This window comes from Ciconia boyciana, chromosome 2 (genome assembly GCF_034638445.1).
Source record: "Ciconia boyciana chromosome 2, ASM3463844v1, whole genome shotgun sequence".
In the NCBI taxonomy this organism is placed as follows: domain Eukaryota; kingdom Metazoa; phylum Chordata; class Aves; order Ciconiiformes; family Ciconiidae; genus Ciconia; species Ciconia boyciana.
Window position 1 is genome coordinate 37,770,217 of NC_132935.1, and position 27,242 is coordinate 37,797,458.

Below are 27,242 nucleotides of genomic sequence, written 5' to 3' on the forward strand. Positions count from 1 at the left end.
TATCCTGAAGCATCAGTCTCCCTGATCACATAATTAGCACCAGTCTATGCATGCGCAGCCAGTCCTACCAATGTTTGTGGGATTGTAAATTTGTTACAGAAAGTACAGAGGAAAATTCACATGCACAGAAAAGGCAGGTACCAGGCTCCCCCTTTGGCCACCTAAGGTGAGCTTCAGCCCAAAGATAAGTGAAAGGTTCAGGTGCAAGTCAAACTGGACTTACTGGCTTTGGACTAAAATCAGCTGGACACACAGAACTTCATTTGAACACTGTACTGGTGTTAAAAAAACTGGCACATGCTCTTCAGTATCTCACTACGTAAATTGATATTTCATAGTCAAACCCCAGGCCTATGAATGGATTTGTGAAACTAGTACATGAATAGAAAACTTAATTTTTTAAAGTGGCATAATTTAAAAATATATTCTGTTTATCTGGCATGATTATTATTAATCATTAATCCCTTACACAACTGTTCCATTCTGTGAAGAAATTGGCTTTTTCTTATTTTAACTCTGCATGTTTAAAGCAGTTTTAGTAGAATTTCTTGTTTTCTAAACAGGCTGATTAAATCATCTGTTCTTTTCAAGTATATCGCCTAAATTATGTTAGGAAATAGTTTGCATATTCACCAAAACTACCGTGATTTAAAAAAGAAAATGCAAAACATTTAATATTTTCAGCAAGATTATTTACAGGTACCTGGTAGGCAGACAGAACTTGCTACAAGTTTGAATGTATTGCAATTTAGAGCATGTTACTTGTTGTTACTTGTTCTGTCATTTAGGTTATGATCCTGCTGACCTTTGCTTTCATGATTAGACAACTGCTTCAAAGAGTGTAGGATATTAAGGATTACTTGTGTAATTAAAAACTTTTTTTTCATACAATGGAATTCAAAAGAATGCAGGCAAAATAGAGATAATGGAGTCACAGGCCTGAGGAGGAAGGCTCTACTTTTCAGAGCTACTGGGGTTTTTTGTGGGTTTTTTTGTTGGTCAATACAGATTTACTAAACAGAGTATCTATTTCAACTTCATGCTACTTCTTTGGAGCAGCTACTTTAACACATCAGGACAAATTGTTTCACTTAGCTAAGTAAACTGTGGTCTGTGATCATTTTGTCATTATTCAGTGACTACAGGAAAGCTGATGTAAATCAATCCTATAAAGTTCAGCCCTAAAACAAATGAGTAATTGGTACTTATGAGAAAAGCTCCTGTGAGTAGGCATGACATCTTCACAGGATTTGAAGATATGAAAAAGAGAAGTTAAAAGTTTGAGGGTTTTTGACATATTATCTGGTCCTAACAAATATACTTACATTTGTCTTGGTCAGCTTCCACTCCTTCACTTTCTGTGTCACTCGGCAATATCCAAGGTTGATGAGCAAGCTGAAGCTGTTGTAAGAATTCATCCTGCCACAAACAGATCTATTTTAGATAAAATGACAGAGAATGGTTCTATATAAATGCAGACTGTAGCAAACACTCTAGCCTCAATTAACTAGAGAGGAGAAATCCTTTAATAAAAAAAAAAAAGTCTTGCTGTGAAATAAAACCAGAACGTAGAGGATATGCAGGCTCCCTAGAAATTTTTTTATTTAATTCTTATTTATTTATCTATTCTGAAAAAAAAAAAAGTCTCTTTAGCTATCTATCTGCTATAGCCACAGACATATACATACTCATCCTAGAAATGCAGCAACACAGAATAAAATTTTAATGCAGATATTCCATCTGTCCTTGCAGTTTTTGGACTATGCCTAGACATGTCATGCACAATTTGCTGAAGTAAGGCTTTGATTTGTCAGAACTTTCACTGTCTCCAATCTAGTAAGAACAAGGACCTGAAACTTGATTTAGAACCTATGATTTTATTGGGGAAGGAGAAAGCCTAGGAAGGAAAAATGCTATGGAAACTTTTGTCTCCAGGATACCATAAAACTCTAAGCATCAAAATATAAATGTTTTACGCAGTTAAAAATTCATACACAGCTGAATATATGCTTTTTAAAATGTTTTACAATTGCCTCCCTTTTTATATAATGTATATATGTATGTATATAAGAATATTTTTCCATACTCACACACATATATATGTGAGCATGTACACACACCGACATTAAAATACTTTGACAGGTTCCTTTGCAATATTCAAGGTGAGAGATGAGACTGGAATGCATAGTTTTATTTTCAAAACCAGTTCAAACATGCAAGTCTAGTCTCTAAAAGAGAACTTAAGCATTGGCCAGATATCATAAAACTACTGGCCAGATTCTTATAAGTACCTGAAAAAAAAAGGGGGGTAATAGCCCTGTCTTTTTTTACGCCAGCTAAAAACCAGAAGCTACATATTCAAAGTCAAATTGTGTTGCACAGCACTACAGCATAATTTTTCTTGTTAGACTATCTGGTTTAAAAACAGAAACCAGGCTTGTTTAAATCAGTTCTTGGAGACCAAGGGCTGTTCAATCAAGATCGAACTCACTGGGAGTAAATTATTAATTATTCTGTTAGTAATCTGTTAAAAAAAATCCACAAAGACTGCTGCAATGGCCCAATGCTAAGCTTAGGCAGGAGCTCCAGGACTTACACATGTATTGCCATTTCAAATGTGCTCAGTGTTCGAGAAGGTTGCTGACTATAGCACTGAACTGGGCAAATGTTTTGGTTCATGGAAGAGGATTCCTGCAGTAGGAGTGAGTGGCTCTCACTCTGATCAGCATACTTTTTAATCTTCCAAAAACACAGAGCAAAGAACTGAGCCAGGCAGCAGAACAGAATGGAAGTATCTGACCAAAAAGAGAGTTCTCGTCACATCGAGTTATGCTCTATAATCCAGTAAGTAAGAGGAAAACTTGTGTTAATCAATGCTATATTCAAACAAGCTGAAATTTCCCGCTGTTAACAATGACAGACCAATAAAGATTACTGAATACCACTTTAAACTATCTGGATAAATAAAGTGACTATAAAATTCCAAGCGTTCAGAAAATGGAATGGCAAACAAGTGAGTCAGTAGTATTTTCACCTCAACAGCTATTGATAACTATCACAGAATTGTGTCACTTTAATGAAATCCATCCTAAACAGATAAGCAGGATTCAACATTCCTTTGTCAATTTATACAAAACACCAAAGGATAAGGTAAATGCATAAATGTATCTCTGCCAAAGGATTTGGAACCCTGATTTATTAGTTTTATAGAGATAATAAAACTATTTCTCTAGGTAGCATTTCTTTGCTATAATTCAATTCAGCCTTGAACAGAGCTGATAGTAAAACACACCTGTTAGAACTCTGTAATATTATGTGTGCCAAGAGGCAGAAACTCATCCACAAAATCTCAGATCATTATAAGTCTTGAGCATTAAAAAAACCCCAAAACATTCTTAACAGCTGATATGTTAAGTACTTGCCAAATTATTTAAGATTTGTGCTATAAGATTAAACCACCCTGAGCTACAGCATGAACTTTACTAAAACTTAAGAACAACTCTGAATTGTATTTATGAATAATATTTTTGTATTTTAGACTTGTTATACTCTGAAACACATGACAAACTAGGAAGAATACATAACGCATTGAGAGATACGTTAAAATTCCTGATAAATAAACAAGTGACAGCACACAGTGTAAACCCATGTAGATTCTGAATTCTTTAATTCAAGCTCCTTATGGTAAAACATGTTCCTGGTAGCCAGTAATTACATCCTTTTCAACTGACTTATTCTCATCAAATATGTATCAACTTTGTACTGGTTAATTCCATTAACACCACCTAAGAGTAAGGAAGCAGAATTATGTGCAAAATCTTATCATAGTATCTTCTATAGGATTGGCAATATAACCACAGTGTATTCACATCTAGTAGAAATTCCCAGTTCACACCATAAGGTTAAGAAGAAGAAAGACCATTTCCCTTATTTTATTTTACTGGTTTTATACAGAAGAGGATACAAAACCTACAATGAAAGTTGCAAAATAATTTACAGTATCAGCCTCGAGTTTTGTATGTATGTGATCTGTAAAAGTACAAAGAAAGACAGAACTTTGTTGTTCTTCTACCCCAGGCCACCTTTGACTTTTTAAAATTTGTCTCCATGGTCAGAGAAAAGCTGTGACACAAGAGAATGAAATCACATGGCCACAAATAGGGGGACACCTCTAACAAGGCAAAAAATGTCACTGAACAGAGATACTTCCTGGGTATGTTCTGTCTAAACCCACTTCTCTAAGTGACCAGGAACTTCAGTGGGCAAAGACAGCTTAAAAGAGCTCCCAAAGCTTCTAGTATAACACTCCAAAGATGGGGCTGGGAGCAGCAGATTGGCCAGACCTCCACCAGCTACTTTCTGACATCCAAGGGCCTTTACAGCTTGGCAGAGGAAGGTCTTCAGTATGAACGTGTCATATTAGCAGTTTTCCCCTTGGAAGCAGAGCTAGTCCCAAGACAAGTTTCCATTAAGTCAAAGGTCACTTGTGCATGTCAGGAAAGGATAAATAGGGTTTGAGCTGGGTCACTAGCAGCCAATGAACTATTGTACCCCGCGAGCAAAGAGAAAGAAAAGAATTTGTCAGTTCTGGAAGGGATTATAACAGAGGATAAGATCCTGCATAGAAATGCTGAGATTTAACACCAGCTTTACAGTGGGCTTGCTGGATGAAACTGGACATGCTATTCTAACTGTAAAACAGGGTAATAATATTGCTTATTTATCAAAGTTCTTGAGACATATATATACATATATTAAAAGTATAACAGGACACTTATTGTAAGAGCTATCAGCAAAGCTTGGGATTTGGCAAACAGAAGTAACAAGTCACAGCAAATGAAATGGGACTCATGGTTATTATTACCATAAGCACAGAAAGGCTGTGGAAGAAAGCATTTTAATTGCCTGCCTTGTTACAGGAAAGATCAGAAGTGATGGACAGACTGGATGTCCCTTGGTGGAGATGCAGTGCTCATTATAGGGCACTTTCAGGAGTCTATACAATAATTCTAGTTGGCATCACATGACTATGTATCAGTTAAGAACAGGACGGCTTAAAAAGAAAGAAAGAAAAAGAGTGAAGCGTTTAGTGGGAAACAATGAAACCCTTCATTTCTTCTGAGCATTTTTAGTTAAAAATGAATTTCAATTCTCGTTTTCTGGTATGTGAGAAAATTCCAACACACAAACACACCCACCCCTCTAAACAGGAGACTAAGGGTTTTTGTTTGTCAAAAAAATAAATCTGTTACAAATGCATTTTTTTTCCATGGAAAACTTCTGGTTTGAAAATATATCAACTGTCACTGAAGATACTTTCAACAGAACTGTAGTCACCTTCAGTCCTCATGTCTTTAAGTTGGATATCCAATTCTAGGTGAAGAAGTAGCTCGAGTGATGGGATTAGTGCACTGCCATTCAAACACCAAAATGAGGATTTTTTTCACCACCAAATTTAAGTAAGATTTCCTCCCCAAGTTCTTTAGAGTTATCTGTGCCTCATTTCCTTTCTTTCATAATAAATAATAGAGGCCATATACTTAATTGCAAGATCGTACTAAGTATCAAATCTCTAATTTTCCTACAAGCATCTCTAAGCAATATTATTATAAACGATATTTTTAAATTTTTTTAAGAAGTCATTAGACCGATAATACATTGTGTAAAGTGTCATACCCAACAGATTTTTAAAACAAATGATACTTCTCAGAAACAATTATCTAAAGGTATGATTTTTTTTCAGTCTTGGAAAAAAGCTCTCCAGGCTTTGACAAATGGATTACAAAGAGATTGGTAATAAATGGTGGGAACCAAATTATTCCACCATTAAAAAATTAGCAATCTAGACATATAGGTCCTTCTCAAGTCAGTATAGAAGGACTGGCATTTCCTGAGAAAAAAACCCTCACTTTTGTAAGGCATGTATCTGAGATAGACAGCAGGGATATTCTATTCTGTCTGAGACAGACAGCAGGTGGTTTTATTTCCACTGCCTACACACTAAAGTTATCTTTAAGGCAGCTAAGGTTAGCAGAGGAGAATCCCACTCAAAATTTACAAGGTACTTTAACTTTTTGTTTTGTTTTAAGCAAAGACTAATCCTGTAAAAGCCATTAATATAGGGCAGGAAGTTTTTATGCTCTGAATCAGCCTAGTTAACATGCACACAGTACTAGACAGTGATTCAATGATGTTGGACATTTTCTCATCGCAGTTCAGTTTTGTGTTTCAGAAAATTCGTCCATTCAGCGATGCCTAACTAATCATTCCAATGTGTCCAAAAAATGAAAGAAAAAGCAGACCAAGGAAATATTATGCACTGCCAGTGCAGCAGGAAAAAAATACCTTGGAATCATAAAGATAAAATAAAATTATGTTTCATATTCCAGAGGTATGCACCCCTTAGAAACTGTAAGGCTAATAAAACTGCTATGCGTCATGCAGGCAAAACCCTACAGAGCTCATGGAAAATTTGGGGGCACGAGTGTTTCAGTATGATTTCTGTAATAATCCTGACATTCTTTAATCAGTACCTCTCAAAGCTGAGCAGTACTTCCTTGTTAATTTTCTCATAATTATATTGCAAGTTCTTTTCAGAGTAGGAAGTTACATTAGGTATCCTGATGTTACTTCAACATAAAACACAATCTAGTCTTCACATTATAGCAGCTCTTAAACACAGCAAAAACATTAAATTGAAAATCTTACTTCTGATAAACTGCTTCTCTGAGTAGTGACAGTTCCAACAATGTCTCCACTCATTTGCACAGAGAGCCCTGAAGCAGCGCTGAGGGTCCTCCCCATTTGGCTCTTAGATGTCAAAGATCTGCTTCTTTGCATACTAATGATGCCTTCCTTATTTCCTTGGTTGCTAGGGGTAAGAGGCCGTGACAGCAAGCTATTCGGGGTCACAGGTCTGCTCCCCGGAGTTGATGGAGTTGGTGGCCTGTTGGTTTGTGTACCGGGCGTTGGAGGCCTGCTGTTTGCAACACTGGAGACCTGTGTTCTGCTGTTAGTGGGCAGCGGTGGTGATTTGTTTCCTTGGAGCTGAATGTTCTTCCCCGTCTGAGTTGGCACCTGAGGCCTCGTATTTTGGCCCTGTGTAGCTTGAAGATTGCCTTGATGGTCAGATGTAAATAAACTATGATGTTGGATACTAGGGCTTCTTGACAGCCTTGCTTCTTCCCACAGTGCTAGGTCCTTCTCAATATCTGTGCACACACACGCACACAAACAAGAGAAAAGAAAGAAAGAAACTCACTTTCTGTTTCTCTCTGGTTTAAAACTCTTATTGATTTTCTCCAATGTAAGTGACAGCCTGAAGCTGTGCAGAGAAAATCTATTCACCCTTAAAATATAAGGCATCAGAATTAACATTTCAAATGTTTGACAAGCATTTCTTCAAAGTTTATTTACATTTGATTTACTGCAAATGCAGCTATCCCACAGAAATTAAATATTACCACTTCATTGAATGTCAATACAACCTATAAAAATCCCTCTAATTTCTTCAAAGTTATCTCTCTGTGGCTTTTGCAGTTTCTCATTAGTATCAAACCAAGATGGAGCAGTGAGCTAAACTTGCCATCCTCTGCTGCAGTGAAGGGAAATCCAAAACTGGTTCAAGGTGAGACTTTTGCTTCTGGCCTTGCTGTCCATTGCCTAACCAAAACTCTGGGGGAAATAACCCTTGAACTCTGGCACATCTGGATCTGCGATCCCGTCTGAATCTGAATTTTGTGCTCTGGCCTGCTGTCAGTGTGACAGCAGGTGACAGGGTCACCAACATCTAGAATCCAAGGAGAAAAGGTGGCCACCATTTGGTGGTCCAGTCCCTACCCCTCATACAGACATAAGGAATAAGATCCTATTTAAAAAGAGAACAGATCAGGGGCAGTGATGACAAGTGTCTTCTGAATTCATTTAAATCATATTAATGCTTCTAATGAATTGAATCAGATACATCCAACAAAGTTAGGTGAGGGTAGCTGGAATTTAGGTTAGCATTGCTAACATACTCAAAGTCCTTGCAAGTAAAAATGTCAAGCTTAAGGAACAGTTTACTCAAGTTTATTTTATCTTACACAATTGTTATGAATTTTCACTCTCACTGGCGTGTACTCTACTGTAACTTGGTTTTGATAGGGACAGCTGGTTATCTTTAGAAAAGCAATGCCATTTGCCATTAAACTGTACAAGTCACAGTCCCAGAAGCTGTAAATCAGCAAGGCTCTACTGATTTAAACACCTATTAAATGAACTTATATACAATAAGCATTTAATTTTTATTTCAATAATAATAATTTCAGGTTCTAAAAGTCCTAAAAGAAACAGCTTCTAAACCGCATATTGGAAAATCAGATTTTCTTTCACTTGTATTTACCAGTAGGTATAAAAGGAATGCTGTATGTAAAATAATTAAAGATGTGCCGCCTTTAACATTAACTTATTTTATAACAACACCTTGAAAACAGGAAATAAGCTATGTCAATTTCATGTTACTAGTCTAATACAAGATATTCCACACATTTCAAATGCTAATACTAGAAAAGCTGGTAAAAATGAAATAGTTGTGAAAGCCTCAGATAAAAGTGTCTCTCAACTCTTTAACGGTTAAATGTTTTGCTGTTAGCAAATTTCAAAACATAATTATTGTTTCTAGCACACAGTTAGGAATATTTCTAATTATTACCTTGCTGACCTCTTAAAATTAATTATTTACATTTTGAAATAATTTTTTCTTGAAATAGTCTTCCATTATGCTTTTAAAAAAATCAATACACGTCACTTTGGAACTTGTAAGATGCCTGGCAAAAATTCAGGGGCCAATAAATGACAATATGGGTTACCTGATTTAAACCAAATGAGGAATATGTTCTTTTAAAGATTCAGCTTAGCCTATGTCTTTGCAAAATTACAGACCTCTAACTTCCCCATAATGATTCGGTATGCTAAGAAATTATCTGAATATTGAATGATTTAATAAGAGTTAAATAAACATTTTATTCTGGCTCATGTTTCCTTAATTCCATATAGTAATCAAGCCTGCAGATAAACCAATTATTCTAATCATTTCTCCACATATAATTAACTTGTTTCCATAGTGTAATTATTCAGTTTATTTAGCACACATCTTCTTTCTGATTTTGCTTCAATATCAGCTTTTCAACCAGAAAGAAAAGAAAAAAAAATATCACGCATCTCCAGCTTTACAGTATTATCTGATCCATAGTAAATACCAGAATTGAATTATGACTTAGGATTCTTTAAATCCCCTGTCAATGTCATTTGAAGGAAAATAAAATGCAGGCAACAGAGCAACACAAAGGCATTTTACTTTCATATCAGAAATACCAGAATAAGGATATGATTCATAATGCGCTTACAAACTGTTTATGCATTTAACAGTTCTTCTTGAGATAAAATATATTCCAGAAGTACCCAATAACCACAGAATCAGTGTAACAAACCAAATTGGCAAGATACTGGAATTAACTACCAAAAAAAATATATTCTCCGCTTGCGTGTGATATAAAGCAGCCACAGTAACATAAGAGACTGGATCTCAGACAAAAGTATTACGAGCCATATGTAGAGAAGGAAAAGAAAACTGATTGTTTCAATATCTGATTTTGTAAAAATGCTGCTTTCAAATATCAGGGTACTGATACCACGTTTACCACGTTTCATCATTACACAGGTAATCCAAGTCATAATTCAGGCATCTAAATGACTACCTAGTATTAGGTAGAATTAATAGGTTCCAGTGTGCTTGGTCAGAGAACTGAAACAAGGAGACTTGCCGATATCAGAGACACTTTAACTTTTGCAAATGTATGAGACAAATAAGGCTAAGCAAAACCACAGTATTATTATCTGAGGTCCTCTGAGCTGATTCTTCATGAGAATTATGTTATGCTTGTCTGTGAGGGGCATAATTGTCTCAAGCAGCACTGGTGTTATAATAAGACATGAATTATTAGGAATACAAGAGTCCAATGTCTAATAATTGGGCTGCTTTCTTGTAAATTTCTCAGGCAGAAAAAAATTACTGAATGGTAGAACAACTGAACCCCATGTTACAGCATTACTGAAATAATGGGCCCAAAGCCAAATGACAACATTGATGTGACAGAAAAGACCTTGTAGGTCACACAACAGCAGACTGAATCTCAGAGACTAAGTGAATGTAGCTAGTTAGCTTACGGTCAATTAAGTACTTAAAATTCCATATTCTATTGAACTGCATGTTTCAGAGCATACTGCATACAAGAATAGCTTGTACAACCACGAAAGTGCGACCAGTTAGGACATAAATCAAAGCAGGGAGATCTTCACCAGACCCCTCCTGAGTGACAACTGCAGCAACACAAGGGAAGGCAAGTGCTACCTCAGTGGCAGAGGCCCCTGGGGTACTCGGGTCCCTGCTATGCCACAGAAACCTCATGACCACAGTTTGGCCTGCTGGTCTCCTGGTTCCCACGAGATGTTCCTGGCAGTTTCAGGCTGGAGGGAGGGCTCATGGATTTTCAGTCTAGTTTGGCAGTGGCTACATCTCTAATAGCTACAGACACTTGAACCTGTCAAAAAAATTTGAATGACAGTATCTCTGTTGTCAGAAGCAAAACCTGCCTAAAATATCTTTGTTTATAGATACCATAATTTTTAGTTCTTGCTCCATTACAAGCAAAAACTTTTTCTAAAGACCTTCCCTCTTTGTGCTCATAGCTTTGTCTTCTGCTTTGACTTCAGCTGCAACAGCCCCTAGACAGAAGTACAACAGCTGTACCTCTCTCTAAAGAGGATACAGCTCCCAAGCCTTTCACACCAGTATTAGCTCCCAAGCTATTCACAGCAGTAGGGTAAAAGTCCGAAGTCTTTTGAAAATCACACTGACAGTGGTAAGTTCTCTGCCTCACTCTCTGAGTGACTTGAAAGAATGGTCAGATAAATTCCATTTCTCCCTCCACCTTATATATACAGTCTTTATGTTCCAGTTCTGCATTACTTTTCATAGAGTTGGACCATGAAGCTCAGTTTTCACCATATGACAAATAGCATGCATAATATAGGACTACCATGCTATAGGTCTATGTCATACCTTCTAATTAAAGCTGAAGATAGAAAATATTCATTACAAAGACCAACAAATTGCAAACTATATCCTAGGATATCCTTCATTAATTTTCGTAGAGTTCTGAAATATATTGCCACTGAAAAAAAGGGGGTTTTGTTTGACCTTTTAGAAATGGTTACCCCATCAAAGATGTTGCACATGTTCTACTGTCCGCAAGTCAACAGACTTCACTTAGCCAGAAGTCTCATGAACAAGGTGGGCTTTTCCTGCAAAGCAATCTGTTCTCAAGCTAAAGGTCCACTGCAGCCTTTTGTAAAGACTACTTAACTGTAGGTGAAGCATCAGTACCTCCTTATCGCATAAGTCTTGGTGAAATGTGAAAACAAAAAAAAGGTGCATTATTAAGCTGTCAGACTGCAGTATATTTAACACAGTTAAATATAGTTTAACACAGTTTAATTACTGTTTAATTACTGTATTTACTGTAATTACAGCAAAGTTCATTACATCTACAAACACAACAATAATTGTGCTGTTTCTCTTCAATGAAGAAAAAGGGAAGTCTAAATTGTTTATCTGTTTTCATCAGCATGTCAGATAGATCATTTTTTCCTTTGTCTAAAATACTGGCAAAGCTAGCTGGGTGAGTAGTGCTAGGCAGTTTATGATCCCTTGCTACCATACATACCAGCTAGGTGTTTTTCCATGGTCTGAAGTTCTTTTGCTGCTAAGGAGTCCTTTAAGAGTTTCTGCCTTGGGGAACCTCCAGGTCTGACACCCATGGCATCCAGGGTCCAAACTGTCTGAGACTTATACAGATAAAAGAAAAGGGAATACTTTTAATCTAGCTTCACATTTACACATGAAACAATAAAAAATGTGGTGTCCTCATTTAGAATAGTGAATCTGGTACTTTTTATGTAGGATATATAACATTTTATGCAAAATATTACAAAATATCATGTCTTACCTTAAATAACATAAATAGTAGGCATTACTTAAAATCAACAGTTCTAAAGTAATTCAAATATATACCTTCGCACAAGCTCTTGTTCAACGCTGAGACATCATAACAGGATAAATTATTCAATGATTTACATTCTGTGCAGTTCCAGTTACTTAGTGGGGGTTGCACTTACTTTAAATTACCATAACGTTTGGCACTGTATCTCTGCAAAGCAGCACTTCTGGGAATATCACAGAATTTCCTAATCAAAATTGCCAGTGCTGTTCTATCACTGCAAGAAGTACTCCTTTCAGGAACAGCAACTAAATCATCAGGGCAACATAGCAGTTTGGAAGGGATGCCAGCAGACAGACCACCTCCCCAGTCGCTTTCACTATTGAATGCTGTGGTATTCAAGATTATCTGCATTTTCTAGAACCCACTCAATACAGTTTCAAGAAATTATTTTAAAATATACTATGAGGTAAACTTGACAATTTTTTTTAACGCTTATTTGAAATACACAAAAAATATATGACCAAGTGTGCAAGACTTGGTCAAAAAAACAACAAACAAAACCATTAATTAAAGCATTCTTAAAAGCCTATCTGAAATAAATTTAGTATTATTACCTCACCAAAACATTTTGTCTGTAGTCTAGGGGGTTTTGTCGATTTCACAGGTTTCCTAAAGAAACAAGGCTTATGCAATGGTCTCATTGTCATTCACCTCTTACTAATTTTTTAATCTTTCAGTAAACGTCAAATTTAGAGAGGGGCCACAGTTTCAAAGACATTAAGCTGATGTAATTTCAGGGAGAAGAATGATTGAGCAGAGGAGGGATGCCCAAACTGGTGACGCCATTCATGGAGGGCATACAGGGCTCCGCTGCTACGCAGCCTGCCGGTCTGGAACTGTATCACCAGCAGACACGTGGGTTGCTGCAGGTAGCTGTGGCACGTGACAGTACTTTTCTGGCTGGACTCTCATGTCATAGGGAAAGGTGTACCACAGTTCAAAGGTTCAACATGAAAATACAGGTTTGATATCATCTCTATTCACAAAAAATTTGCTTGAACCATAAACACTAAATAAAACACTGTAGCTGCCTTCCCTTTTAGAAAAGTAAGCATTTTACTTAAGAAGTAAAATGTTATATGGGATATATTTTACACCATTTTTAATCTGTTCCAAATAGACACCTGATTCACCTGTTCCCCCAAGAGATTTTGAGCATTTGTCACTTCAGTCCTCATTGTGAATTCTCCATCCAAACCATAATTTGGTTTCTTGAGGTCACTACAGAATATTAATCTGTATTAAATTACTCACATCTCAAATGTTTATTTCTTATAGATATTAGTTACCCAATATCTATCTCTAGATGGAAGAATATTTTATTCTATGAACCATTCCTCTGAAATAAACGAAACTAAGTAAGAGATGGGAAGGGGGAATAGAGCCTGTAACAAACTAATATTTTTTTTTTCAGTGTATTTTTAGATATACTCTTGTCCCCAGATTTTTATGGCAGAAAAAGGCCATTTTAATATACATTTTATAGTGTATATTTTCATAAGGGGGAAAAAACAGCAGGACTTCAATAATGACTATGGGGAAAAAAATCCCCAAGGTTATAAGGATGAATTCTTTTTGAATATACAATTTCATGAACAAATACAACTCTGATGAAATACAGAATAAAAACTAGTCAGTGGTCTACGGTAATACTTGAAGACCAAACTGCTCTTCTAATATTTCTTAACCCTGACTATTCAAGTTTATCCTAAGCAAATTATTATGGGTTTTCAATAACTCCCTAACCTCCTAAAAACACAAACTTCCAAATGTTAGCCTGGTGAGAGGGTTTCACTCTCCATGTCCTATTTTCTGGAAATGGAGTTATCCTTCTCTTCTACAAACCTCTACTGTTTCTTCTTACATTCTGCCTTTTCCTCTACTGTACTTCTTTCCTTTATGCACAGCAATCATGTAAGACACATAAAGCTAAGGTGACTGAGTAAAGGCAGCTCTCTACTGCCTGTAGTAGAATCTAAGATAAACGGAGAAAAATGATTCTTTAATGGTAGTCATCATCATGGTGCTTTAGACATTTATAAAAACATGAGTAATGTTTAAATTAAATCACTTGCAATTAGGAGACTCCAAATCACAAAGATCATCAAACATCAGCAATACCTTTATATGTTTCAATATAGGTTTTAAAATCTTATATAAGTTCATGTAAGACATATAGATATGCCTGTGTATAAGCACATACAGGCATACAAAGGCAGGTACACATATGCATTTAATAAATATTTGTGTCTGCCTTCATCCCATTAACACACAGCTACAGAGACATACAGAGTTTGTGTTCAGTTCTGCATGTAGCACAGATGCATACATTCTTTCTAAGAATAAATATTAATCTTGTATACGATTTAAAACAAACACATTTACATATATTCAGTCTCTACCATTACATATATTATATGTTCAAACTCCCTTTCAGATACACAGTTCCAACACGCTGTGACATTAATGAGGTAACTTTGGACAATTTTTTTCCCCAAATTTTGTAACTCTTCCCATGCATTTTTCTGTTCTATGTAATATCATAAGCTTATGACATTTTGTCAGGCAATAGCTTCACAAAAGACCAGGATGGTATTGCAATACTAGTTATGAAAGATGAGATATTTAATATTAGCAATTTAGTTTCATGATAAATTATGTGCTTATAATAGTGCCTTCCAATTAAACACTCAGTTGATAGAAAATAATACTGATCTGGAAAAAAAAGGTACAAGAGTTTATTAAGACATTAAAACTGTAACTAACTGTAACCATGTAAAAGTGTAACCATTTTTTGTTCCTTCTCTGAAGCTAGATATTTCAGTGCTATAACCAACAATATTTTTGGATGCAGGCTCAGGTAATGTTTTTTTCTATATATCTAAATAATAGTGAACATAAAAATATTTTTTAACATTTTGAGACTATGAGTTCATCTAAGTGAATAATGCATAAAATCAGACTGAGGTCCTCAGTGTCTCCAGCACGCAATTTATGCAACAGCCTTATTGCTAAAAGATAAACACAAGCTGAAAGTAGGGGATGTTATGAAGGAGGCTTTGGAAGCATGGCAGTTCAAATGCAAGTATAAATGAATATGTACAGCTCTAGCAGAATTCACTGGTGACCCTTCTCTCCACTGAATGAATGGCAACAGTTCAGATATGTCACTTAAGAAAGAGAATCAGGCTTGCAAGCCATTTATTTAAACCTTCTTATTCCACTTCACCAAAACCTATCTTTTGTTTACTGGGCAGGAATTGCAGAGATAAAACACTAATGTCAGTTAACTTGGACTTTAATGATAATGACAGTAGACTGAAAGTAGTTGAAAAATATAGCATATATGTATGAAGTATGTACATAGAAGTCCTTCCAATTCCTTCAGTATCTTCCAAACTACAACTGCCCTTGATCGTTCATTAAGCTTTATAAATATTAGCACAAAATTTATAAATGGCCTATTTACATTAACAAGATCTAAATATGATGATGTTCCTGAAGGACATCCTTGTCTTTCTAACTTGTAGAAACAGCTCTGGGCCCTGTTTATCACCTTCAAACTTTGAAGGTGAGGCAATGCCTCTTTGCGCCAGAAATATGTTCAAACAAAGCCCTCAGGATGCATTTGTCAACTTTTAAGGTCAATTATGTGTCTGTTTCTTAAGTGGCTTTCTTTACATATCACCATAATTTCTTCACATACAATACATTCATTAATGTTTTTTTTACATAGATCACTTAGCCAAATTACTGCTAAAATAAAAAATTACAAACAATAAAGCCAAAGGTAATCTCTCTCATCACTGGTTCCCTGAACTTCTGGAAAATACCATAACTTACTGGGAATGCCACAGTGGAACAGAAATACAATTAAGGAGATCATGAATAAGAAAGTTTTTCCAAGATCACTGTACATGCTTCAACTTGCAGCACAATGTTAGTTTGACAGCATGCATCAATATAGCTTTTATCCCTAAAAAAAACCAGTGCAGATGTGAGTGTCTCGATCTCACCATCGAGCTGACTTGACATGGGCTGTGTAATACCCACTGACACCTGGGGAGTTCTACAGAGGTGCAACATTTCAGAATAACTAAGGCCAAGAGGAAGGCCTCCAAATTACCTACAACATCATCTGGAAATCAAGTGTTTGTTAGAAAATAAATTACTTTTTCCTGCTGACCATAAAAAGTGTTAATAAAGAACACAGCATTATATTTCTATGTCATTTTGGCCTGCTTCAGTGTAAAACACTCAGGTACTCACATGCACATCCATGCACACACACAATCTCTTTTCAGGTGTGAGAACAGTCCCCACCTCACAAGAGAAAGCACTTCTTCATTTTTAAAGACTATCCGAATTGCATGATCACAATGAAATGGGGAAAAGGAGGTGAAACCCAATTAATTAGTTAGTTCCTGGAAAGCTGTAAATATATGCAATGCATTCTTATTGAACTTTTCCTTCTACATAGTTTTGCTAATCAAGTGCAAATTTTATTGGTAACTTCAGAAGATAATACTGTAAGAAAGACAACCATACTTAGCTTTCTATGTATAACCTACCATTTCTTTGCTGGATAGCTTAAATATCTTAAATAGACATATTTGACAGAGATCCCTCCAAATAAAAAAAAAAAATCCCTTTATTGAACAATTTGTTTGCAAGAGTCCCTTCCGTTCTGACCAAGCAGCTGGCAAGGACAGTTGTTATTCATGCAGGGGAACTTTTTGTGCAATATTTTGTTTGACGATTCTTCACACAACATGCATTTTCTGTAACAGTTCACCCCACGTTTAATCTTTCAGCTTCCATAGTCTGTTCAAGGACACAAGGTGAGCTAGTCAACATGTTTTTTTGGTACTGTAAAAATAAGAAACCTTCTCAGAGCTCTGTTGCAATATTGGCAGCCAGCTCTAATCCCCACCTTCCACATTAGGGCCTGTTCTACTTGAAATGCCATGTAATTGAAATTACAAGCTTTTTGCTTCCCATGGCAGTCAGCCAGCACATTTTATGCTAAACCTTACACTAAAAAAAAATGGTAGTTTGAGTCAACTTACACATAGTTTTTCTGTTTACAAGCAAGAGGGAAGAAGGAAATATGTGGGCACCTGGGAACCACATTTGTTTCAGTTTCTGAAATGTAACCAGAATAATTTTTTTCTAAGCATCAGTCCTGTTTTATTTACTGTTATTTGGACTAATATTTTTGAATTTGTCATGCCCAAGAAACCAAAACTTTAGACAGGTAAAAACAAGGCACTCATTCTTTTTTACATATATTTTTTTGAAGTTCAGAAAATTCTTTCAATTTACAATTACCTTTTAGAGGATTAAATAGTTTCAAATAAGAGTATTTTCACTCCGGAAGAGATCTGCCTTTCTGTCTGCCCCATGAAAGGTCTCCTTGGAAGCACTAACTACATGCTGCATGCGACGCCTGCCAGTGGGGCTGATGAACTGAACTTGTAAGAAGTGGCAGCCTTTCTGGAAGCAGTCCTTACCCCTGGGGGTCCGGGCAGGGAGACAGGGCAGCCCCACCACACATCACTGGGGTCAGGGGGGCTCAAGTTTTGCAGTATGCAACATGATACCAGCAAAAAGAATACCAGCAGGTAAGAAGTGAAAAAAATTCTTAAGTACTTCAAGCACTCTCCAAAGTAAAAGAGAATTTTAAAAGTAAGAAACAATTATTTTGCAGCTGTATGTACAAAATGCTATGTCTATTTTATGGAATTTGTTTTAAATAGGGGAGGTCTCAACCGAAGAGGTTCAGGGTATGTAATTCAAACTACTTGCTTAACTACTTGCAGGAAATATCACTTATTTCCCAAGAACCTTGATATTATGTTCTTCTACTGTCTTGTATTTTTAATTTAGCTAGTAGTAATAAACTTACACTTTTGCAGGTTTTTTTGGACTAGCTGTGGAAGGGTTGCACTAATCTAATATTACCTGTTGTTATTATTTTTACAGACGATTTAAAGTTAAAATTTTAAATTTAATTTTGAATGTCCATATACTTACAAAAGTCAACTCGGATTTGAAAACTTTTGTATTAGAACACAGTAATATTGTGTGTATGATATATAAATATGACCTTTGTAATTCATACTACCTCACAGGCACACTGCTGTTGTTCCTGATGTGGCAGTGGAACCTTAAAATACTTATTTTAATGACAAACCTGCTAAATACTAAACAGTGACCCCAATCCAGCAAACAATTTACAGATTTAGTTAAATACTGAAGTTTGGGTAATTTAGAGCTGTCGATAATACTCAAACTTGTACAAGTAATTAAGTTACTTCTCAGCATTGTTCCCAGGGAAAATAGTGGGAAAAGATATGAAAATTTCTAACAGTTACAATTTAAATCATGTATCACCAGAATATAGCTGTATTCAACATATATTGATAGCAAGAATTAAAAGCTTAATTTTTCCTTGTGCATGAAGCCTCAAGTCATTTCACAAATTGAATTACCATTAAGGAATTTCTGTATTTATCACAGAAAATCCATGTCTGTATTCCTTCTAGGAAAGCAACTGAAAAGTTCCAAAGCAGTAGGGAAAACAGGAGAAAATTTATTGAAAACAAAACACCTTTATAAAACAATTCATTAGAGTATTTTTCCCACAGCAATAAAGAGCAAAAACCCAAGGCAAATTCATGCAGAAATGCCTTTTGCAGTTGGACAACTTTTTTTTTTCCACAGTTTCTGTTACACTTGGATTGGTTTGCCTTACATGGATCATTTGCAAAGAAAAATATACCTTCTTATGTGCACGTGCAAGGCAAGATGAGTGAATTTTGCATTCATATAAAACAAGCAATAAGCATGAGTTCTGTTAGATCCAGGTGGCAAAAGAAGCAACTCGGAGGTAAGGCAAAGGCTACTCAATGTGAATTGCCCAGTGCATGTGTCCTCTTTCTTTCTGTTAGTCACTGTAAATTTAGTAACTTCCTCGATACCTTACTTTTCCATTTCTGTCAGAATTCCAGCCCACCTACTTTTTTCCTAGGATCACTTCAGTGTTTTCTTAAAGCTTGCTAGCCAAATATTTATAAAACTCATTTACAGAAACATAAAGTAAAATAGGACTCTCAGTTCACCACACTGCAAAAATCTCAAGAAAAAGCTTTGCATTTTGCCCAGCACTTTTTGTTACATTAAATATTTGTCAGAAAATGAGCCCTGCAGTAAACTAGGATCTCTAAGGACATTTTGAATGCTTGCTTCCACTTTGAATCCTTGTAAAACACTTAGGAAGAGTGCTGATTCCTGTAAATACTTCAAACTGCTTTTTGCTAGCTTTACTCGTTTATTCATTCAGTATGCTTTGTTTGGGATTGTGCAGCACTGAAAATGTAAGTTCTTGATTTTTCAAATATCAGCTCTCTTAATGAAAAATAAGGTGTAGAAAAAGATTCTATTAAAAAAGGTTTAAAGGAAAAAAGCCTAATTACAAAAGCTTCCAGATTCTTCTGAAATAGAACAGTAAACACATACAACATTACAAGAAAATCATAATGTAACCATAGTATAAATTAGATGAACCATCTTATAGACATAGTGTTGCCTATCTCTTCTAAGTACTGGTATCCAGATTGCTTTAATCTCCACAAAGATCTTACATGTGGACTTATACACAGGACATGAAAAAAGAACCCACACAGCTCTTTTCTAAAGATCCTTATGCATAATTCTTGCTGCTTTATCCCACAATTCTTCTCAAAACACTTCTCCTCTGAAGGCCGAGACACTTTTAAAGAAAATTTGACAAATATACATGAGTAGAGAGAAATTTATGATAATGATCCATTTAACTAGCAACAGGCTCAAATTACCCTATTGGAATGCAGTACCAGTATTAAACATGGCACACCTTCAACCACATCAGGAATTTTTACATGTAATATGCACATTTGAGTGAATGCCATGAACCAATTTGTGCAATTTATGAGAAATGTCTGATCAACATCATATTTATTCTATTTTTCCCTCATCTTGTATCTCATATAGTATCTCATATCTCATATAATATCTGAAAATCATTTCAAGTCATGAGAATGTATTTTGGTATCAACTCTGAAGTAATTTTACAGGCGTATTTCTTACTGTTTTGAAGGATTTGTGGGAATCCATTGCAAGAATGCATTTATCTTCATAGCTTTCCTATGAGGAACCTCAGTTTTACCTCTACATTTATATGTCAAGATTGTCAAAGAGTAAGTCTCACTGGAAGTTATTAGGGAGCCATGGAACAGATCTCTATTCCTTCAGAGCCCTAAAAGGCAATAACAGTTGGATCTTTTTTTTTCTTTTTGAGGAGATACAGTTGCAGACAAACATACCGTGTTGGATAGCCAAATCTTACTCTGAATAACAAGCCATTTTAAAGAGATAAAAATACACAATCAGCTAGCTACACACTATTTAAGCAAGAGCTTTAAGACACAAAACACAAAAAAAACCCAAAGCAGATGAACTAACAGTTACTGGTTTATGGCTCCTTAATAACTTAGGCAAAGGAATTTTCCAAGAGCTCAGAAAAGTGAAGCTAGGCAACCTTACCTATGCCTAGAACTAGCAGAGCATTAAATGATACATGTACATACTGTTCGTTCATAAGCATGCACACACAGAGCATATATCTAAAAGTACTCAGTTGAAGGCTGTACATTTCTGTAGCAAGATTTTGCTAATAAACATAACGATCTTTTGTTTTCCTTGTATCCTTTTTTTCTGTGCAATTCCATTTATTTGTTGCTCTTTCCCTATGCTACATGTCTGCAGAACTGATAAATCAAAGCTGGTGGCTGCGGGTCCAAATCAATAAGAAAAAAGTGGGTTCAGAAACTGCTGCAAAATTTATTATACCTCTGTGTTCACTGGTGTGAAGCAGAAAGGAGGCTTGAGAAAGAAGCTCAAAGCAATGGCAACTAAAGTTCTGCTCCTTACTCCTTTTGCCCAATATCTGCAAATGCTCTGTGAGGTTCTTGCACTCCAAGCTCTCAAAGAGCTTTAGGAATTGATCTGGAACTCCATACCTGCCAACTGCTTTGATAACTCTGGTTGGAAATACTGTATGTTCAGTATTATCTAGCTTTATTAGTAGTACTTAAGCAGCTACCTGAAAGACTGCAGGATCAGTCTGTGTTGTCATTTTTCTTTTTTCTTTAATACTGCCCTTCTTTCCTTAACTAACAAATAGTGAGCCCTTCTTTTCACTTACTTTATCAACACTAAAGTGTGCTATAAACCAGCATTGCTAGGGTTGAACAGGAATTAATGTGTCCTCTTACAGCTGTCTAAAATTTTGCAACAACAACTATTTGTCAAGTTATTTGCCTTAGGAAAAAAGCAACCCCTTCTTTAACCTATATTCAAATTTCTGATGCAATACAACTAGTGCCAAAATTCTGATTATTTAATTTTTCAAAAATTATTTTATTGCTGGTTATGTTTTCTGCAAACTGCAAATCTGCATTTTTCTTAAATTTCAAAATAAAAGAACTGATTAAAATATTACCAAGCATAATACTGCATTCTTTAAAAAAAAAATATCTATCAGCCATACGTTTTAAATAGACATCTCTTATTAATTTCCAAGCAAATGTTACCAAAAAGTTAAATTATAGTGGAGATATTATAATGTCATATTTCACAATGAAATTTAGAGTTTGAATTATTTTGTTCTCTTAATTTTGTAAAATTGAATATTACCTGGTAAAATGGATATTTGATTAACATTTAAGAACATACAGACATAGTATAAACTGCACTTTCAATGGGAGCTATACGTGTAAGTCCAACAACATATGGTTTGGTATGAGATTATAATAATTTATTTTAAAATATCACCCTTTCTAGAATGAAAAAATTAAAACAGCCAGAAAACTGAAAATTCAGAAGGGTTAGGTAAATTATGTTTTCTTCTCTCTAGGATAACAGTGCTGGCAAGCACAACTTTTATCTTTATGCAAAATTAATTTTTATCAAACTGTTTTTAAAAATTAGAGGATTATCCATAAGGGAAGATACTTACAGATCCTGCCACTTGAGAGGCACTCTGAAATTCATCAATATCTTCTGTAAGTGTTTCAACCCCAGGTACTTGAGCTGTTCCAAAGACATAGAAGAGAAGTAAATCACTCTAATTAAGTAAGCATTAGTCACTTTGAAAATAAAATGCCTATAAATTAACTGCTGGGAAGTAAATGTGTCTACTGTAAACGCACTGCTTTTCAGTTACACTTCAATAGATTTTAATTTATGTCTGATTTTAATTTACATCTGATTTTATGCCTGATTTTAATTTATAAACTTAATGCAATATGGAGCAGTGTCTCTAACACAATTAAGAGTGATAAGCAAGCTTCCTTCAGCTGCCAAGGTGTCTTGTAGGTTATTTATTATTTTTACTATTAAAACTAAATACTGTTTGTCCTTTACATCAGTAGTGGATGTTCAGCTTTAATAAAATCAATAAAATTAAATTCAATGGATTATGTTAAACTAATTAGAATATAGTTAAAATCCTTGAAGTAAGAAGTTCTAGTCACTTTAGGCAATGTTTAAAAGCCATACAAGCTATAATTTTTGCCCATACTGCCACATTTGTAAAACAACATGACTTGCTGAGAAGTCTAGAATGCCTCTTTGACACATATGTAATGACTTAAAACAGAACTTATGTACCTATGTCAGAGAAAGCAATTTCCAAGTAACATGCTGTGCAGTTTCACTCTTTGCCTGACAGTCTGCTAGGCTCATAAGCAGCCTAAGAAAACAAGATGCCTGATTTTCCCTAGGTTCTGCTGTTATACAGACACTTAGCAGGGAGGTCCTTATGTTTCCAGAGTGCCCTGATTTGTTAAACATCTCAGACTATACTTACTATAAAGACAGAACTATACTGAAGTATGGCAACTATGGTTACCACATTCATTGCAAACACAAATGAAAGTGGAGGAAGAAGAGGTGCTGATGATGCAAAGTTGTGGTCAGAGAACTGGGCAGGAATTGGGAGATGACGCCACATTTTTGCCACTGCCATATCTAGTTCTCAACCCTAATTCCCACATATTTGCATTCTTATTAATTTTTTACCCTGGTCATGCAGTTCCATCTGGAGTAGCACTATATGTGTTTCACACGCTCCTATTTCTATTGAACATCCCCAATTTCAAACCTTTCCTCTACATCCAAATGCCTGTTTTGAACTTTCTACTATATTGGCACTTCAAAGGAAAAGAAAAAAATAAGTAGAAGCCACACATCCTAGTCTTTTCAAGGTTCTTCAAGAGAAACTTTCTAGTTTCTACTGGATAGAAACAGGAGCTGGCTAACTGCAAATAATAAAAACCAGTGACTCCTGTTTGACAGGGAATGAACTACTGATGTGAAATTTGCTTAGTAAAATTTACTTAGCAAACTAAATACTATGTATCACGGCATAATCTGTAGATCTAATAACACAATAGAATAGGAAATACCACATGTACATACTGTGGCATAGTACCACATAATCTATCATTTTCAGTCCAATTATATTATTCCAGGTAGAGCCACAAAAGAAACAAGTCTTTGCCCACACCTCAGAAATATGTGGAGTTGCATACTACACTGCAAAGTAACTGACTTTATAAACAGCTTTTCTCAGACAAATTGAGGAGTGGTTTAGAAGTTTAGAAGTGTTACACTTTTCATTCATCCAATATAAAGAGTTTACTCTCTAATAAGTTATTGTATTTTAAGCTTCCTTCTACAAGAATGCACTGACTGCAAAGATCTTATTTGCAATAATGTCTTCTTTTCTTTTGCCTTATATTGTGGCTTTCACTCAAAGAGTAAAGTACTTTCCAGCAAAAGAGACTGAAACAAGTGAAACAAGGTCCTATGGTACTTACAGGTAACTGGGATTAAATGAACAATTACCCTTTAGTGGTACTATTTCTTAATATCCAAATTTAAAAAAAATAAAAATACACAGTAGTAGATGACGTCTACAACCCCCCCAACCTGAAAAACAGACTTGGGGTTGACAGATGCAGATTTGTAATGGATCAATCCTGTTGCAGTGTCTATCTTTTGAAGCCTCACTCGTTCTCCCCATCTATCTGTACAGAACAAGAGCAAGGCTTAATGGAGGACTGATCCAAGAGAGAAACCTGACAGGCTCTGCGTCTACAGGCGAAGTTTGCTGTGCGGTCAATGAAGCTGCTGCTTCTAATCAAAATCAAGAACCTAGCTATTAAATTCTTCCCTTAGTTCTTTCCTGTGAAGTGGTCCAATAGGAAAGAGAAACAGTTTTGAGAGGTATAGTTTAGGACAGTAAAAAGAAACTGCAGCGTTAAAATGTCTTGTATTCTCCGATCTTGAGACCTGATTCCCGTCTCTCATTTTTACTACTTAGGTCAAACACAACTCTGTCTGATTCAGCAGGATTATACTAGAGGGAAATCAGTGTAGTGGTTAATTAGAACCAGATCCAGATTGCCAGTCGAGCCAGTATAGTGCCTTGATGCTGCAGAGGATCTTTTTACATAAGCTATTACATTGACTTTATTAGGTGGAATTGCTTTAGTAAGGCTTATTTCTAAGGGTGGTTAGATCAGATGTGCTGCCAATTACTTCTGAACCTAGTTCATCTGAAATCCACAAGAGAGATGCTCCAGATCTAACAACTTAACAATTTCCCACTAACCCAGAAACAGATCATTATCTAAAGAAAGCTACACTCAACTTTGCTGTGCATCAGCACCTTGCTTGCATATGCTTGAACGAATGGTTTACATCAGCACTTCCCAATGCATAGTTTTCTCTCAGGAAGGTCATTGGTACTGATAAGTAACAGCAGAAAATAAATTCAAATAAAACTGGTAAGTGAAGCCTGTTAGTCACTTTTTCATGACATAATACATTCTTAAGAAGACACAACTAAAAATTCAGTGCAACTTCATGCGTTGGCTACTTAGGGTTTTCTAACAATATCTTTAGGAGCCTCTTTTATCATCTTCTTCTCATACATAATATTTATTGGAAATAAATATCAGATGCACAGAAAAAAAGTAATGTGCTGCATTTATAGGAAAGATTGATAGAATGGGCAGGTGCCTGAGTTCTGTGCCTGTTTCTTGTCTGTGCCTATTTGTAAAATCCAGCTGTGCTTTTTTCCAAATCAAAATGTATTACTAGCCAACATTTTACGAAAAAATCAATATATTTGAAAGGCTGAAGATCGCATTTTGACAGAAATTTGGCAGTACCTCACTGTTGACCTCAGTCCTTTTGCCCCAGAGGCTTTGCTATTTTCTAGCTATATGACCAACAGGTTAATGTATATTCAGAGATGTGAGATAGATGTGTTTACAACAACATGAATGCCATTGCCCCACCCACCTATCTAACTTTTACTCCCCATATTTTTATTGGAGGTGGTTTTTTAGGGAAACCGTTCGCCATCTTCTCTATACCCATACTGACTACAGAGTATCCAGAAGCATATAAAGCAGTCCAAGTTACAATGGCTATAGCACACTTGTGCTCCATGCTCTGTGACCACAAAAGATCCAGCTTCATTATTACACAGCATCCAGCACCTTCTTACAGTTTCACTCTCTTTAATCCTGGTGCCTCTGCCACTTAGCAACAGCTTACTATTTTATTGAAGCCTAGAGTTTCAGAAGATGGCATGGCAAAGTGGGCATATTTCCCCTTCAAGAACAAGGGTACACAGGAAGGAAAAAGGAAGGCAGAGATCTATTCAAAACAAATTGTTTCAGGAACCGTAGAACTTTCTCCTACATGTATGTCTTACCCCTCTACTTGTTTCCACTTCAATAATCTCATGCTTGCATATCCCTTACCTATCCCAAACAAGCCACCACCACCTCCCTTCCTGGGGATTACTCTCATAACAGAACAATTTTTCCTTCCTTTCACAGGGCTTGAATGCAGTCACCAGTCTGGGTCTCTCTTGCTGACAGTCTTCATCAAGCTTGTAAGAACATCATATTTTGAGATTCTGAGTCCCCTATTAATTTTTTTTATAAAGTGATCAATGGCAGATGAAAGAAAAAACAAACGGTATGACTGCATGAAGCCATGCATTCTCACAAAACCAGTTTGAAAAATTTATCTTTAAAGACACACTAGTTACTAATGCTGACATATATTGGTTTACAAATGCGGCAAGAGAAATGAGCAAAAGCTCAGGCTGCCATCATACCTAATAGCACACCTAATAGCACTAAACAGCAGGCAGTTTAACTAAAACCAACAAAAGTTAGTTCCGATTTGTTTTGCATTAATTAATCAACATAGCAACTTTGTGGCTGCTGAAGACTAAACTGCAAATCATATCCTCCAATTAATAGACTCAGCTGATTCTGCCCAACAGTAAGGGAATGGACTGAAAGATTTATCTTTGTGGATTCTCTGTCCAAACCTTTATTCTTGTCTGCCTCCATCCCAGTGACAGCTAATATAAAGTTAACCTTCATCAACTTAATCTTTCATAGGAAAGCGGGGCAAGATATCCCTGAGGAAGTGCCTTTTTCGTTACATTTCAGGTGTTATTCTGTTCAAAAACCTAAGCAGAAATTGAAATAAGGCTGAGTGTCCTGACTGCAGATTAACGCAACGTATGATTAAGTTTGTATGAGGAGAAAAAATGTTCTTCAGAGCTATTGTATAAACTCCTTTTTATTGTATTTCAATTCTAGTCAGTGGTGCTTGGAGAGATCAGAGAAGAATTCCTGATACTGAGTTTAAAAACAGAGGAGAAATTATATAACTCTTTTTATTTTTACTGTATATTATTTGAATCCTGTGCATGCATTTGTAGTATTAAATTAAATATTTCAAAGACCATTCTTTGGCATAGAGGCCAACTGGCAATGAACAAACCATGTCTATGCTATTAAGGTATTTTACATCCAAAATAGCGTGCTAACATACAAACTGTCAATTAAGAATGAATCCTGGCCCAAGGTGGCTCCCAAAATATGCCTAGGAATTATTCTGGAGTGCTAACTGGCCATGACAAAAACTATGTTAGGGGCTCTTCTAACAGATTTGAAGCTTAAATGATTGAGTTCAAATGCCCAGGAACACTCTCTGGAA

The 27,242-nt window shown here is 35.9% G+C and overlaps 1 protein-coding gene across 1 annotated transcript in view; it reads right to left on the minus strand.

Moving 5' to 3' along the window:
• C2H8orf34 (chromosome 2 C8orf34 homolog) overlaps positions 1-27,242 on the minus strand; it is a 172,904-nt gene that overhangs the window by 11,753 nt on the left and 133,909 nt on the right. Inside the window, exons 10-13 of the mRNA XM_072851245.1 lie at positions 22,162-22,235; positions 11,766-11,886; positions 6,709-7,211; positions 1,326-1,419 (exon numbers count right to left, since the gene is read on the minus strand). Of these exons, the coding sequence (XP_072707346.1) occupies positions 1,326-1,419; positions 6,709-7,211; positions 11,766-11,886; positions 22,162-22,235 (792 nt within the window). The remainder of the gene's footprint in view (positions 1-1,325; positions 1,420-6,708; positions 7,212-11,765; positions 11,887-22,161; positions 22,236-27,242) is intronic.